The 17,709-nt window shown below is 36.3% G+C and overlaps 1 protein-coding gene across 5 annotated transcripts in view; it reads left to right on the top strand.

Moving 5' to 3' along the window:
• Positions 1-17,709, top strand: part of LOC110403045 (rab proteins geranylgeranyltransferase component A 1-like) — a 117,150-nt gene that overhangs the window by 62,241 nt on the left and 37,200 nt on the right. The window contains exons 16-17 of one of the 5 annotated variants that reach the window (XM_021405809.1): positions 706-814; positions 5,043-6,212. The exons of 2 other annotated variants lie outside the window; for them this stretch is intronic. In XM_021405809.1, the coding sequence (XP_021261484.1) occupies positions 706-737 (32 nt within the window). In that variant the 3' untranslated portion in view covers positions 738-814; positions 5,043-6,212. Of the gene's footprint in view, positions 1-705; positions 815-5,042; positions 6,213-7,649; positions 7,757-17,709 lie in introns of those variants that run through there. 2 more of the 5 variants (XM_021405810.1, XM_021405806.1) reach the window with 2 other exon arrangements.

The raw sequence follows: 17,709 nt of genomic DNA on the forward strand, positions 1-17,709 counted from the left end.
CAAAAACTTCTGTAGACTTCTGAAGCATGGCTTTTCCTTGTGAAAGACTTGTTAACACTTTACCAATATTATGATTCTTCGTACCTTGTTCTTTTGTTGTAATGGTTTTTGTCAATATGCATGTTATGGAAATAGTGGTAACCATAAAGCCAAGTCCTCTGGAAAACAACAAAAAAAACCCCTCTCCCTTAAGAAAAAGAAAAGTTCCAACTCATCTCCTTAAACAGGAAAAAGTCTGATATCAAAGCAACTGTTCCATTGCTCTGAATATAAATTCAGATGTTTCTCCTGACTTTTCTGCCATAATGAATATTCTGTTCACTCATTAATTGTCAATAAGATCTGTAGGTTCTGGTGGTCTGTCTGCTGTTGATGTTCCTTTTCTTTTATTATTTTTCCTTAGGATTCCGTGCCGTTTTGTTTAATTTCAGTTCTGCAGTTCTGACAGCCCAAGTTCCTAAAACATAATCGTTTTGCATTTATGAATGTAATTTCTGTATGATCAATGAAGTTGCTTAATTTCTAATTAAGGGATCAAGTTACTAAAGTCACGTTGTAAAATTTGATTTTTTTGGTGTATGCTGAGTTCTTAACAGATTTTTCAGAAATAGTACATATAGCTCTATATGTGTATGTATACATATATAAATAGCTACTGTGACAAAATGAGTAACTCATAAAAGTTTATCATTTAAACCTTTGCAGAAATCAACCACTATACAATGTCCAAAAGTTAGAATTACTTGCTATTGCCAAAGCTGTCAAAAATATGTGGAAGAGTGGTAATGTTGATGGAGTTGCTTGCATTCCTTTGGTAAGTAGTAAAGCCAAGTGTCTTGGTAAGGTTTGAAAGTAGTTGTAACATTGGAAGTTTGAGACACCAAATCTTAAATGTTCATTTTCTGCAACCAGCTTAGGTAGTAAGAAGACTTCAGTAATCAGATAGAAACCTTACCTTAGTTGTGCACGATTTAAAGTGTAATTATTTTTTTAATGGGACAAAAATTATTGTAGGTGGATGCTTTCAACTGTGGAGGCGACAGTTACGAAATGGTCAGCCACGTGGAATTCTGATGTCATCCTCATAACAAGCCCAGAAATTACTTTGGTTGTAAATGGAGCTTATTAGCAATTTGAGTATTTTTATTTACAGGCTGCCAGTTTCCGTTCATAGCAGTGCCTGGTTCTTCAAAATCTGGATAGGGAGGCAGGCAGAAATGTTGTAAATATCAATGACATTTGAGATTTAGCAAGTTGACAGTCAAGTATCAGGAAGATGCAGTTGTTGACTGTATGGAGTTCTGATCACAGGAGACTTTAATAGAAAATCCTCCTCTTGTCACAATTTTAACAAACAGTGTATTTTACACTACTTGCATACATTGACACAAATATGGCAGGTATCAACCTGAATGTGTATCAAGGCCAGAAATGTTTGAGTAAACAATAGCTGAGTAGACAGTGGCTGGCTCTTGGCGTATAAAATGCTGTGCAAGTGGCAGTTTTATGTAGGTTAGGTGTAATCTTGGTAAAGAGCTTCTTTGAGAGTGTTGCTTTTTTTTTTTTTTTTTTTAAATTTGGCCAGTGTAGTGAATTCAGTAGTATAGTACCTTCATCGGTTTTAGTTTTTTCCTATTAACTGTCAGGTTTTTTCACTCCAAAGATTTAAGCATCAAGTAGATATAAAATACTTTCTTAGTGACAGTCTAATCTTTTGATTACCACAGGAGGCTTGCTGCAAGGAAATTGTACTTTTTAATATAAATAATGCTGATTTTTAGGAAAACTCAGAACATCCATATTTTTAGATACAGCTTTTCAGGATCTCATACTTCAGAAGCAAGTGCAATTCTTTAGCTGTTAATATATATTTGGGTCTCTGGAGAAGGCTTTGGTGCTATTCCTCCACACTCCGCAGTTAACACGTCAGTAAGTGGGGCATGCCAAAGGCTGTGGACGCTCCATCTGTCTTCTCAAACAGAGGAGCTTCTTCTCTGAGGTGTTACTGCATGATAGCAATCACCATTTGTGGCTAACAAATGTGGCTTCAACTTTTGTAGCTGCTTTTCAGCTGCTCCAGCTTCAGAAAGTTATTTCTGTAGTTCAATACTGATAGCTTTGTCTTATTCCTTTTCATTTGCCCTAAGCACAGAGTTGGACCAAGAAATGATTCTCCATTGTAAGCAGTTGTTTTCATGATTCTGAAACTGTTGTGTTAGCAAGTCTTAAGTAGCACAGTCATGAAACATCTGGACAATAGCATCCTTGAGATTAGATGCTTCAAGGCCTAGTTCACAAGCCATAAGACTAGTCTGGTGTTTTGTCAGGAAACTGCTATTCTGTACCTTAGTTGAATGGCCAGGCTGAGGAGCAAACGTTTCATTGCTGGCTAACATCATCCTAGAAACTCAAAATCTAGGGAAGTATAGTTTGTAAATAAATGTAAATGCTCCTGTGCTATGTTTTAGTATCAGTTGGTAAGAAACTTTACAGTAGCCTGTGTAGACTATTGAATCTGCTCTGGTTCAAACCCAGGCACATTTCTGGAGCTCACCCAAGGCCAGGCCATTTAATCATGATGAGAGACCAGCTGTCAGACCAGTGTAACAGAACATTTTTCTGGGAACTTTTCAGTAGCATGGAAGTCACTGCCAGTTGTGGTTGAGTCCTTTGTTGTGAATAAATTATCTAGTGAATTCAGCCTTTTTTCCTATTCAGAAATTTGTGTAAACCCTAGCTAAGTGCCTTCAGTGAATAATTTTTAACTTCTAGATTATTCAGAGACAATCCACTCTATAATTCTTACCGTAACTTACTTTTTAAGTCACATGATAGTTTTCATGTTCTTTAGTTGGATTCTGAAATAATACACAAAACTTAATTTAAAAAATGGCTTATTCATTTTTATTTCATATATGTTTTTAAGACAAAAATGAATACTTAGTGAAAAAAAATGTTATCTACAATCTTAAAAAGGCAACCTTTGTAAAACAAGTTACTCTTGTGACACTTGTACTTTTATGCTTGTATTTTCCTTCCATACAAGTAGTAAGCGAGGAGACCTTACGTTATTTTCTAGACTCCCAGTCTAAAATGAAAATAAAATAATTGTAAAAGCTAATAGCCCTCTCAGTTACATTTGCAGGACATACTCAGCTTTTTCAAGAAACCACTTGAAATGCACACTGCATAGAATACACATCTGATTGACATCAGATCTCTTCAGATGGTCAGTTCGGCATCATCTCTGAAACAATGTCAGGAAAATGCATGTGTGTGAGTTTAAGAAAGATGGGAAAAGCAGTATGCAAATGAAGTGTAGCAGAAAGAAGTGGATAATGTAGCAAGTTGGGTTTCAAGATAAATGGACTCATTTCTTGGCTCTGGCTCTGGTTTCTTGAATGAACTTGGTTGAGTAATTTCCCTTTAATGTCATAGTAAAAAGATGTAAAATAGTGATGGGTTTTTTTAAGCCTTTTGAGAGGTCAGTAAAATATAGAATTAATATGTGCATTTGAGAAGGAAAAGGAACTGTATTAATGATAACTGTAAAAATGGGGAGCAGTCATACTGAATAGAGGTGCAGTTGATTTTCTTAGGGGAAAACATGATGGCATAGCAGATACTTTTTTAGCTATCAGTGTAAGATTACCTGTGTTTCACAAGTAAGCTTTCACCAATCAGCACAAGCTTTATTTACTACTTTGTAATGTAAAGTTACGCTTCTTGAAATACTTTTTTGCCTGCAGGTGTTTTGACAGCAGATTGTGATGCGTATTGCTTCTTTGCTTCTTTGTTTCATTCGGACTTAGAATGTTAATGGCATTAGCTTTATGTGATAATTCTTAGGTTGCTTGTTTATAGATACAATGAAAGCCATATTTTTTTGTAGTGAAGTGTTTTTGACTGTGCTGTTAAATTAAAAATAATGTTAAATTTACTCTAACCTGATGTTAGTTGGTTGTGAGTAGTCCAATTAATCTGAAAAGCACTGCTACACACACTAAAAACATATTTTTAATGGTTCTTTGCTTTTATAAAGAGCCTGACTCGTGCTTTCCTTTGAGAAAGAAAAAATCAATAGATGGCGTTAAGCAGCAATCTCTGAAAACTGAGATCTGAAATTTGAAATCTTGTTCTGCTTGAGGACTATTTGGAGTTTTAATACTGAATTTAAGGAATCACAATTTTATCCTAATTGTATGCTGTGATAGTGCTTATAAATCAGATAATTATGCAGCACTTTTCAGTTTCTCACCGCTTCCGGATGTGGTTACAAAGTGCAAAATAATTGCTGAATTTTGTACTCCATGTCATCTCTTTAGTATGGACAATGAATCGTATGGATTTCTTTTTGCACAGGCTCTTTCTGAGCATTTATAATATCTTGTTTGCATAAATGATCTTCTATTCTAGGAAGGTTTTTAAATAAAAGCAGTGGGGTACCACTAACAAAAATCAATATGCGCTGTAATGTTGCAGTTTAATTAACTTTTCATTGTGTGCTCTACAGTCATTAGTACTGTACATCTGTTTGAGTCAAACAGATGATCAAGGAGGTTTTTTAATGGTATCAAGGCAATGAATAATACTTGAATAATAAATGGGAAGCTACAGAAGTTAAGGAGAATACACTTAAGTGCTGCAAGTTTCCTACCTACATTCTGTACACAATTTTTTTGCGCACACATTTTGTTGTGCCTCATGGGCTTGGAGTTCTTGTGTGGAGCTGTAGTGTTCCCTGTCCAGCTGGTGGTGGATGCTCACCAGACAGAGGAGGAGCAATTCTCGTTCTTCGTAGATGATTACACTTCACCATGTTGCTTCCTTCTTGAGGGAATATAGCATTAAAAAAATAAAACTTGTGGTGCAGTGCAACACAGGGAGGCACAAGAGACGGACTGTTTTTTGTGTCGCTCCTCTGAATCTTGTAAAAGCTTTGCTGTTGACAGATAGTGACTTCTTTGGCCAAGAGTAGTTGCTGCCGAGTGGAACGTGCTGTTAGGGCACCTCAGCATTCACCTTGTGCTTGCTGTTTTTAGCTCCTCAGGTGCAGAAGTGTTGAACCAGCACTGACCAGCTCTTCTGGACAGGGGAAAGTGAATGCAAGTCTGGACATAACTTCACAAAATGACTAAGCTTATGTAGGAATTTGAGGTGAATTTTGAGTTTCGTCTAGGCTTTTCTGTGGCTGTCATCCTTGGTGATCTTCAAAAGATGACCGAAAGCTAAATAAGCTGAAACAGTTCTTCTCTAAACGTTATTAATTTTCCACAAAGCTGGGCTGTTCCTCCAGGAAAGCTCGCGTTGCATGGTTCTCTGAAGGAGCTTTCTGGTTGCCTTTCTGGTAGCTTCACACTGGAGAGCATAAATTTGTTGAAATCAATAGATATTTTTCTTATGAAACCACATTGAAAGATTTCTAAAGGCTTACTGGAATTTTTGGATTACTGCAGATGAACTCATTATTTTTCACTGAACTGAATTACAGCATCGTATCTGTTGCTAGCATGTTAATAAAATGTATGAAGCTAGTTTCTTTGTGAAGAGACTCTTAAAAAAATAAGCAGGAAGGATTTTTCAAAGATGTGTATTTTTCTCAGAGTAATGTTGCATACAGACTGGAGATTGCTTCTTCTCTTGAATTGCATAATGAAAAATCCATCAGTTTAATGGTTGACAAACTTTGACATTCAAATAAAAATGTTGCTGGTATTTTCATAAAGACCTGTAGGCAGAGCTAGATTCAGTGACTTTAATTTATGCAATAGTAAATGTCTGCCAAAACATCGTACAAATGACTGTATAATGAGGCAGTAATAACTATGAGGAACGAAAGAAAAGCAAACAGAGGCTGAATTTCTCAGTTTTTGCTGATTATACAATTTTGCAAAGCCTTTCAGTGTAAAGCATGTTTCTACAGCATATTTTTCAACAGCACATTCTGTTTTGAAAGAAATAGCTGAAAATCATCAGAACACATTTATCTGAAACTTATGCATAGTATTGCATTAAAATGTTTAGTTTTTCTACTTGTTCAAGTCTTCTAACCAGACTGCATTTGCTTCGTGTCCACTTCACATCCTACTGTGTACTCAGCAAAAACTAGCTAAACAAAAAAGCCTTATACATAGTGGTTCTATTAGATTTTTCATATGCCGGTGAGCAAAAAGAAGGGATAGCAGTCCTTCGGTGAAGGAGGAGGAAAAAAAGTGAAAGGCTTGACAAGCTTCTGCATTTTCATGTATATTGGTTGCTGTTATTGATGGTTGTTTTTTTCTTTTTCTTTAATTCAGAGGGGAGAGAAATCCCAATGAGGGCAGAGGACACTTTGGTTTCCTAATAATTTATGATTTAAATGTATGTTTGAACACGCAGTTCAGAGCAAGAATAAAGTGAGTGCTGAGCCATGCTACTTCTTTCAGCCTTTAGGTACTCCTGTCTGAGATCCACATAGAAGAGGTAACCTGCTGGCATAATAAATCCCACTATCATCTCTTTTCCGAGAGTAATAAACATTCACATGTTTTTGTCTTCATCTCTTAACTGTTTAAAGTTTAAAAAAAAAAAAAAGTAGTGATTATAATTGATACAGAATTCTCCCTGGTGCCAAGGTAATGAGTAAGCAGCCCTTTCACTAAATAAGTTACCAACAATAGGTCTTCTCTCTCTTCTTGGTGTGGAACTACAACGCTTGAAGTTCGTACCAGCACACAGTAGTATGTACTTTATACTGCCCTGTTCATTCTGCATGTTGCTTATTCTTCTAGACATCATTGTAGGTCATACAAGTTTGGCTGAGGTTATTATGTAAAAAATAAATAAATAAATAAACCTTTATCCATGAAAAATAGTAAATATTTTATCCATAATGATAAAGGAACCAGTATTTGAACGCTAATCAAAAAGGTCTGCTAAATTGAGTGGAAGTCGCATCAAGCGGAGTTTTCAAAGTTCTAAGCTACTCGTGTGTTAGTTATTGTATCACTTGATTGTTGTAAGAAAAACAGATCTTGCCTGTAAAGAGTTGCTTAATTTTTATTTCAGTTGTATTTCAGCTAAAATTACTATTTCATTTAAACATACTTTAAAACCAGAAAATTCATAGACTTGTCCAGGAAGGAATCTGGCTTAAAAACGTTTCTGAAACTGAAAGAAGTATTTAGCCCTTTGTGTCTGAATCAAAGGGAACAGCTTCAAAACCAATGTGTTTTTCTAAACCTTTCCTCAGTGTTAGCAAGCCATCCTAGATTCCTCTGTTGGTCGTGCTGAAGTTGGATCTTCATAGCTAGACAACTCTCAGAGCGCTAGGATGTGTATACATCTCAAGTAATTACAAATGAAGCAAGAAAACTTTATCTCACTTCTTCATGAAAGCATGCTTTCTCAGCAATAGAACTGAAATAGTTCGCTAACCTCCAGCACTTGTCAGCAGCAAAATTGAAAGTATTTTTTGTCACCTGCATTGCTGTCAGCAGGGAAAAAAAATAGAAAGTAGAGGAACATAATTTCAGCACTAACATAAGTATCAGAATGATTTACCTGTCTGTTCTGCTTCACTTTCATCTCAGCTTTCAGGGCTTCATTCATCAATCTTTTATTTACACACGCATATCTCATTTTTAGACAATTTCTTTCTCCCTGACCAGATGGCTGCATTGTCTGCTTGGTGTTCATCAAAGGGAATGAGAAAACACATGGATGCGTTGTGTCATCTGGGTAGAATTTGGCTAACTCTGTTTTCAACAACAATTTTGTAAGTACTCAAATGATGAAAAAGAACACTTAGCTGATTCAGAAAAGTACCACAAAATCCTCAAACTTAAGTGCATTACATATTTTTCTGTATATGAAATTATTGCCTAGCCTGTGGACCAGGTTTATTTCATTGCACACAGACATAGAAGTGATAGTAGTTCAGAAGGATTAATATAAAGAATAAAGCTGGCCCGAAGAAGAAAGGTACACATTAACTCAAGTGAAAAATACTTTTAGTATTCAAAAAAATTACTAATGCAAATTTGAATTTGAACATACACATATGCTGCAGTAGTTCGATTTGTATTTCATCTGTAGTACCTATTTTGTCTATATATTGTTCTGTATTTAAAACAAGTTTATTATTTCCACTGAGCTTTTCATGAAATGTGTAGAACTTTTTTTGGAAAGTAGCTTGTTCTAGTCTTAAAATGCTTATAAACTTTACTCAGCTAATTTGTTACAAAATTTTTTTCGTTAATTCTGTGTAATCTGTCTTGCCTGCAGTATTTCTAACAAGTTTTTTAATTGTTGTATTCCTAGGATCTTAAATGCCATTTATACGTACATATTAACAGTACAGAATTTAGCTTCAGTATGACACATTCATTATTGCATCTTGTTTAAAATTCAACATACACATATTATAAATAAATATTAGTCATTTTATTTCCAGTTTTCATCAGTCCCATCTGTTGTAAACCAGATATTTTTCAAGTGTTTGTTCGAAGTTAGAAGTTGATTAACCTAAGTAATCCCATGAAAGAAATGGAAAATCAAAAGTTTGTATGGAATTTCACTCCTTTTGACAGTTAACATTGTTTTATCCATGACAAGTATCACTAGACTAAACTTTATATATGATTCTTTGGGATTGATGTTGAATAGGTATTTGTACAGATGCAACACAAATTTTAGATTGAAATTGTCTTTGCTAGAACACAACAAATTATCAGTGTGTTATGAATAGTGCACATGTGAAATGTATATAAATACAGCTAAGAGACCTCAAAAAGAAGCTAACAGTGGGAAATAGTCTTTGAAAGGGAGCATTTCTGGCAGGGTAGAAGAGTATGATGTTCTTCGTATTCTTATCAATAAAGTAACATAAACATTATACTACCCGTCAGGGCATCTGCCACTGACGAAATGGTTATGGCTTAATAAGCATTGACAAGGACAGAGCCATTATGCATAGTAATAAGCTTGTAATGGCAAGCACTGACCATTATAATAAACTATGCGTTAATGCTGCTGTAGTCAGATGTATTCTTGTAGACCAGAGAAGATAGTTTATAACTACAGAACGGACACTGTGTCCAGGAAGGAAGTGACTTCGAGGAGGATTTAAAGATAACAGTAGTAAATGACACAGTAGAAATTCCCAGCAAAAGCAACGTAAAATAGCACATACCGAATCTCGACTAACTGTACGTTAAATGACTGCACACTGCTGAGGCATTATGTGTTTTATTTTTAATTCTGCAGTATGTTCTCATTAATTCTAGTATTTAAATTGTAAAGAACGTTGAAGAGCTTCAAACATGAGTCAGGCTAGAGAAGCACCTGCAGAATAGACTGAGGCTGGCTTGCTGAGCTGTTCAAAAAGGACTTAATAGGATAACAAGTAACTTCATTGCATAAAGATTTGTTTACTAAAGTCTCTTTAACACAGATATAGCAAGGTCTAGAACCTTAAAGTAAAGTAAAGTAAGTGGTAACTTCTGATTATTATTGTCCTGGTCACAGAAATGTGTTTTAGTTTATCAGTGAATTTATTGAAAAGTATCCTGGAAAATGGGCGGACAAGAACTGCTCCTCAGAATAGCAGACTCTCAGGAGAAATTTGAGGAGTTGAAGCTCAAATGCCAAAACTATTTGCTGTGGTGATTTAACTTTTTTACAACAACCCACAAAACTGGTTTTATTTAGTGGCAAATAGCTAATGGACATAAAAGAGCACAAGAAGCAGCAGAATTGAAAGCGATTTTCTGTTAAATGAATAACAACGGTCACATAAGTGAAACTAAACTGAAACATAGCCCTGTTTGCTCCTTTTATTCGTTCCACTGAGACTGCCTGAAGTAAGAAGATGTACTGAAACTGGAATATAAGGAAAATATGCATTTGGATCACTTTTTGGCTTGATATTTTTTAGAGGTTTTGTATCTAATGCTGAAGATGACTTTTGGCTCTAAGGGCTACTTTGTCATTTTATACCACTTAATATAATATTTCCAGAGGGGAAAAAATTCAAATACTAAAATGTAGTCAGACGTAAAGCTGAATACATACAAAATTAAGGCTCTAGGCTGAAGCAGAGAAATAAATACAGAGTTCTCTGAATATGAAACAACAGGGTAAAGAGACTGCGGTTTTCTAGTGCCACAGTTAGTCCATTTTGTTTTCAAATTCTCCATGCTCTCTTTTGGTCTTCTTGATTGAAAACAAAGTATCTTGCTAGAGTGTAAGACCCTTGGTCTGTTGTCTTTGTGAAACTTTTTCATAGTTCAAAATTCAGGAAAATCATTGGCTGCAGCTCTAGATGTAACTATCACAGGTCTAGTGATTATTTATTTTAACTACATACATTGTTTTACGCTATTTCTGTGGAAGGAATGTTAAAATTAAATCTGTTTAAAAAAAAATAACAGGAAAAAAGCCAACAACCAACCTCTAGCTTTCTTAATCATACTTCATACTTCTACTGAAACTGGATAGTAGTTGTAGTACATACATTTTCAAATACAGGTATATGAATTTTAAATATTTTAAAAGATTCATTTTACAAGTAGAAATGTCACGGACTATTTTAAGAGTCTGTTCTCCACTGTGTGTAGAGAACACTGCCATCTGGAGAAAAAAGGAAGAGAATTGCCTCACACCTGATGGCAGGAAACAACTAAAAATTCAGAGTTCAGGAGCACTAAGTGACACGGGATACATTTTCTCAGAGCAATCTAACAGGCTGTGAAGACAGCAAGGCATCACTTACACAGGAGCAGGACAACTGTGATTTTGTTGATGGACTGTCCTCAGCAGGGCATCTCAGGTTTCAGGAATGGTCCAGGCTAACAATAACTATCTTTCTGAAGCTGTGAACTGCCCTGAAAATGAATACAAGCCCTTGCAGCATAGAAATGAGGAACTTCAATTTCTGCTGAATCATTTTTCTATGTCCTAGAAGAGAATAGCCATGACGGATGCAATGCAGTGAAATAACAGGAGCTTCTTGAGTTCATGCATATCAACAAGTTCCAAAACTGCAATCCCTCCATCTTTATCATGATATAAAAGCTATCTAAATCCAAGTACCTCCTTTCCCACCTCCTTTCAATGTTATGGAGCTCAATACATAGTCTAGTTTGTTTGATAGTAATTATATTAATACTACTGTTAATACGCATCTGTGGTTTGGTTCACACTTGCAAACCTCATAAATAGGGCTGATATAATCCCTATTTGTTAGGCTGGAAAACTTGAGAAGGAGGTTGTGACCTGCACAATACTTAGATACCTGAATAGTGGAGCATAGTTCAGACATTTTAAGGATCTGCTGAGGAGGGTACGAGTAAGTACACGGTCGGTTTTAAACTCTTTCTAGTTCTTTCATTCAGTCTTGAAATTAACAGTAAAATTTTAAAGATGTTTAGCATTGTAGATGCATTTTTTCCTTTCATCAGTGAATGCTAAGAATGTTAGTACTTCGAATCTTAATCATACACGCAGAGTCTATATTTCTTAGAGTTTTTTGGTTTTGTTTTTACATTTAGATGTTTTCTCTTAGTTTCCAGCTGGCGTTTGCTTAACCTTTCATATTAGACCTAGGTTCTTACGACGTAGCATGCATTTAGTGTGAGAACGATAGCTCGCTAATCATTATGTTTTCTTATATTATTAAATCATCTTTGACAGCTACAGTATCCTTAACTAGTCCTTCAGGGAGAGGAATGAAATCAAACCGCAAGAACATGTAATTACTGAGAATACCTGCTAACTATTAATCTCTACTAGTATAAAATAATGTAATGTATTTTGTGTGGATATGCTGATTATAACGATATGATTAGTGGACCAATTGTTTATGATCAGTGTTTTTCCAATGGATTCAAACACACTGCCTCTATTACTGAATTTAACGAAGCAATGTAAGTATTCATTCTGAAGTTTGGCTGCTGGATGCCAGAGAAGTCACTTTTCTCTCTCATGTGGAAGGCTGTTTGCATCTTACAAGCAAAATCTCAGTGTGTGTTCTTGGAATTCTTAAGCTCTTTAGTTCCTAAATGATTAGTGATTTTTTTTTTTCGGTTTTTCTAGGTTTAGCAACATCTTTACAGAAAATGAAAACTTTGTTTTGGTTCAGATATCCATCCTTTTTAAAGTAAATGTGAGTGGATGAAGGAATGCTGCAAGCTGTGGTGTGTAAAAAGATGGAGTATGTCAGCTCACAATCTGTGTCTTGAAACTGCCATGTATCAGGCGTAAGGACTGTTGACAGGTCTTGATGGAAATGTGTTATATCAGGTTATAAACTTGCCTAGCTGACTCTAACTTCTTTGACCTTACAAGTAACTCCAAAAGAGAGTGTTTTCTGATTTAACTTAAAGGTTAAATAAATAATCTTATATTAGGCAGAGCATTATCAGCAAAAACTGGGTGAAATGAAGAGAAGCTAGAAGTAGGGAGAGGGGAATATGCAATGATAAAGTCACTATTTAAAAAAAAAAAAAACCAAACAAACCTAGTAGAAGTTTATAATTGTCATTCTTGATTATATGTGCTCTTAGTCACAGCCAGCATTAGATGTTCCTGTGGATGAGTGAGAAACTTCTAAATGGGTATTTAAAGGAAAACTTGGTTCTAGGGGCTATTTTGGCATAACCCTCAGCCTTAACTCTATCTTCAAATCACAGTTTTCTCATGTTATGATATGGTCACAAAGATTAATAAAAACCTTTTTTTAGGATAGTTATATCTAAAGGCTTATCAAAGACAGGGTCCTCTTTCACCTAGTTTTTCACAAGTATAGTGTTCTATATAACCATTGTCTCCAAAAGGTAAGACATACAGGATGGTCAATTGGAGAAGAAGTATAGAATTCCCACAAATATTGTATCCAAATGACCTGAGGGAGGAGGAAAAAAAGGAAAGGATTTTTGATTATAAACTGTGGCCAGTTAGGAATGCAAGAGTGCATCTAATTTATGCATGCAGTTGCCATGACTATGTATGCGTACTAGATAATTGCTAGCACAAATGACTACTGGCATTTGCACACACATTTATCCAATTAGTATGTGCAATCAAAGTAATTTCATGCACAAATTAAGTGCACAATTGTGCATGTCTTCTGCACATGTAATGGTATGCCTAATTGGTCTGAAAGTCTTGTTCACAATGTGTGTCTTGATTTTATTGCAATATAACATAAAAAAGAGTGAATTTTATATGCAGAAATGCAAATTTTACATAATATTTGCATTTAATAATAAGTCCAAACTCTTTTTATTAGATTTCACAAAGCAAACATTTCTGTATGTGCTACCTGTAGGCAATCCAAGCTCTCATTCCATAAATTAACTGACAATTGAAAACTTAACTTGCCTCAAGTAGAAATGAAGTCCCAAAGTTTCCCCATTTTTATTCCTTCTGTGCTACATCTAACATTAGAAATTAGTACCTTATAATTGCTTACATATGAAGGATGTTGAAAATACTGCCCCAATTTCATATTCAAAGAAAATGTATTAAGTACTATGTTTAGGTAAGATAAGCATGAAAGTTCTGCAGGAAAAAATACTGGAATCAGTGAAGTCATAGTTTTGTTTAAGGTAATTTTTCCCCCATTTGATCATATGCCTCAACTAGAGCTTCTTTAAAAGTGAGTTTGTTTTGTAGTAATGTTTATTGATATAATTTTTTTTAGGTTTTGATTCTCAGAAACAAGAGCTTAAGAAGGAAGCTATATTTTTATTTGAAAATACCGTATCAGCCTCTGTCAAGTAAGCAGTTGTCATGGAAAAACTTCCTGAACATATACAATATATCCAATTTTTTTACTGTCTGTAATTCACTTAATTTACAAAAGCTTGGGCATTGCTTTTAACATTTCTAATGATGTGGTACAGTAGGTACAGTATCTTCTGTGTTTTCCCATGTTGCATCAATTGAGAGCTAGGCATAAGAAAAGTATATTGCAAATTGTGGCTTGAAAAGTGTTAAAAAATGAGAGAGATTGTCTACCACTGAATTTCCCTTTATGTTTTTGAATTCTTTTTCTTGATCAGGCAGTACTAAGAATACTTTGCCAAAACTAACCCAGATATGAAAGAAAGGTAAAATAAAGGAAGAGTGAATGTACTTGTTTGACAGGAAAGAAGAGCTTTTATTTAAGTATCCAGGATCAAAGAGAGGTAATAGATAATCAGGCATTTACTGGCAGATAAGAGAAGCTGATAGCAATCTTCAGGGCATTCCAATGTGAAAGAGCTTTTCTTACCTACCTTTGTACCCTAACCTGAAGGCCATTCTGGTGATAAAAGTGTAGGGAGATCTATCTTGCTTTTTTGTTAGGACACTGTTTATGGCAGTCTCAAATTGTTCAAAGTAATGCTGAAAGCAGATCAAAATTCCTCAGCTGTTCTTTGGATAGTTGGACTACCAAGGCAGCATTGACAGCATGCAGTAAACCACGTTCTTGGAGAAAGAGAATCCAGTTGTTGACTAAATCTCAGTAACTACGAGGGAGAGCAAAGCAGCAGGACTGGCCGCTAGATCCCTCGCATGGCTCCAGTAGCTGGTCCCTGGCTCTGAAAGTACTGCATGGATCTGGGCTGTTCTGTCTGGTGCTGTCTGCATTTCTCAAGAGTAAGATTAAAACACCTAAAGCGGGTTATTAGGTGATTGTTAATCACTGCCTCGTGTCTGTTGCATGAAGTTAGTTAATATTTAAGGGGAAGGAACCTGCACCATCTGTGGAACACACTATGTGTAACAGAGAACGTGTCATCAGTTGCTACTAAACAGTGTAGATGAAATCTTGGTCCCAAACTCCTCACTGTCAGAAGCTAGGACAGGGTATCTGAGGAACCTGTTTCTGGTATTCTTTCCCTAAGGATTTGCTACCAGACATGATAAAGACAGGATACTCAGATGCAGTATGGCAGTTCTTGTGTTCTTATTTGATTAATTCCAGTAGTCTCTTGGAACTTGGAATACAGTTTTCCTGTGCTTGGGATACAGATGGATGGCTGACCCCTGTGATCTAAAGCCTAAACATAAACGCTATCAGAAAAGAAATAAAGGCCTTTTTTTCCTCTTTAAGTACTGAAGGAAAATGGACCTGTCTATCCCTGAATACTAATATAAGCTAAATATTGACTCTCACCTGAGTCTCGTGTACATGTGCTTGATCCGTTCTGTCTGAATAGATGTGACAGTATTCCCTTCGATATGCCTTTTTGTTTTTTCTTCCTTTTTTTCAGATTGTGGTCTTCTCTTTGAATACAGGTTATAATACCCTCTCATTTTGTGAAGCTGGAGGTTAGTTTTTTTAGGAAAAAAAAAAAAAAACATGGAAAATGCACAGGTTTTTTCCTAGCTTGAAGATAATCTTCTCGTTTCAGCTTTTGATCTAAAATTACCTAAGCAGCTTTTTTTTTTTTTACAAGAAAGGAACAGTAGAGGGAGGTGTTCTCTAACTTTCTTACTATCAACTGTTCTGAAGTATGTAATGAAAATCTATTTTGCCATGTGATTGGAATGATGTATAAATACAAGTATTACATTGCATTTTAAGTATTTTGTGTCTGAAAATAGCAGTTGAAAGCCTGTTGAAAGTGTCCAAGATACTTGGCATATGCTCTGGGACTGGAATTGAATATGTTTATTCAGACATTGGGAAGGCTTCATAAGGCAATTATATATAAATATATATATATATATTTATAAGGGTGACAATTCTGGTTTCATAAATTGAAAAATCATACCAAGATTACCCTTAAGACATACATTTTAATGAAATATATTTTGGCTTGTGTTTTGAGTCTCTAGAAAAATGTGATCACTGTGATTATTTTCAAATTCATTTCTGATATTCAGATTCATTTTTTAAACAGAATTCGAAAATTTGGTTCCTTATGGTTTCTTAGGAGCTTCTTCTTTGTACTTGTCAGACACGCAGGATATACTGAGCTGCAGTTTTGTCCCCTTTTCTGCTTCCTTTCATTGTCCCAGCAATCCAGTGCAGCCTTTTTTGCTCATTCTCTGCTTCATCCTACAATCTCCCTGCATTCATCTGCACATTGTTTTTTCTTTTCATGGAAACATGGTATCATTAACTTTGGGGAAGTTCACTAAGATTATCAAGTACAACCATCAACCCATCTCCACCATGTCCACTAATCTGCCTCATTCAGTGCCATATCTACCCTTTTCTTGAACTCCTCCAGGAACAGTGACTCTGCTGCCTCCCTGGGCAACCTGTTCCAGTAACTGACCACACTTTCTGAGAACAAATTTTTCCTAATACCCAGCCTGAACCTCCTCTGTTCAATTTGAGGCCATTACCTCTCATCCTATCACTGTTACTGGAAGAAAATACTGACCCCCACTTCACCACAACCTCCTTTCAGGTAGTTGTAGGGAGCGAGGAAGTTTCCCCTTTTCTCCAGACTCAACAATCCCAGTTCCCTCAGCCACTCCCCATAAGATTTGTGCTCCAGAACCTTCACAGCTTTGTTGCCCTTCTCTGGACACACTCCAGGGCCTCAATTTCTTTCTTGCAGTGAGGGGCACAAACTCAACACAGCACTCAGGGTGCCGCCTCAATAGTGCTCTGCACAGAGGGATGATCACCTCCCTGCTCCTGCTGGCTGCACTATTTCTGATACAAGACAGGATGCCTTCTTGGCCACCTGGGCACACTGCTGGCTCACGTTCAGCTGGCTGTCAGCTAACACTCTCAGATCCTTTTCTTCCATGCAGCTTGCCAGCCACTCTGTCCCAAGCCTGTAGCAGTGCATGGGATTTTGGACACTCCTAATTTCAAAGCTCACTGTTTTCTCTCTCACCTTTCTCTCTCACCTCTCCTGTCCCTGCCTTTTTGGCCTTTGTGTTTGTTTGCTCTCTCCTCTGCTGTGCTCAGTTTCCTACAGACAAGTAACTCAACCTCAGTCCTTTATCAAACACTTTCATGTTCAGGTTCTTGTTCGCCTTTCTACCATCTTGTTTCTCTAACAGCAGGTTTGCTTTCATTGAACCTTGAGGGAAGTAGCATTGCATTGTTGAAAGGTGTGTGGTCTCTTTCCCAAAGAAAACATGAGGAAAGAGAGCCATGCTGAGTGAAAGGTTCGCAGAAAACCTGTAGTAGTTTGAGATAAACTAAGTATTTACACCGAGGCTGGTGATAAAATTGTATGTGTCTGCCTGCCTTGCAAAGCCAGAAACGTACATTTGGATTAGACTTCTCTGGGTGTCGGCTAAGTGGATGAAAATAAGTTTTGACATAATAGACATATGGATTCCTTCCCAGCTATTTCCAGAAGGATTCTTGTGCAGCCTCATGCTAACCTCATTTGTAAAATGGGGGAACAATACCGACTCTCTTCATATGGTTTTGCTCAATAATTGGGTCTTTGAAGCATGGTCTTTTGGCTTCCATCCCAGTGCACCTGTCTCTTGGTGGAAAGGTATTTGATGAGGCTGTTTACCTCTGTCTCTCAAATTGCAGATATGTTGGTCAGACACTTTCCCAGCTGGGGAGCCATATGTCGCAATTGCTTATGTTCAGTGGCTTTGATTAGGCATTTTTCTTTCAATTAAATGAAAATCATCAGTTTTTAAGCAAAGTGTTGTCTGTCCATCTGTAGATAAAAGGTGAAACTTGCAGGAGCAGTGACGTAACTAAGCAGGACAAGCTTACGTAAAGTGGGTACAGAATTTGAGACCTAG

The sequence above is a fragment of the Numida meleagris genome, chromosome 8 (genome assembly GCF_002078875.1).
Source record: "Numida meleagris isolate 19003 breed g44 Domestic line chromosome 8, NumMel1.0, whole genome shotgun sequence".
NCBI lineage: Eukaryota > Metazoa > Chordata > Aves > Galliformes > Numididae > Numida > Numida meleagris.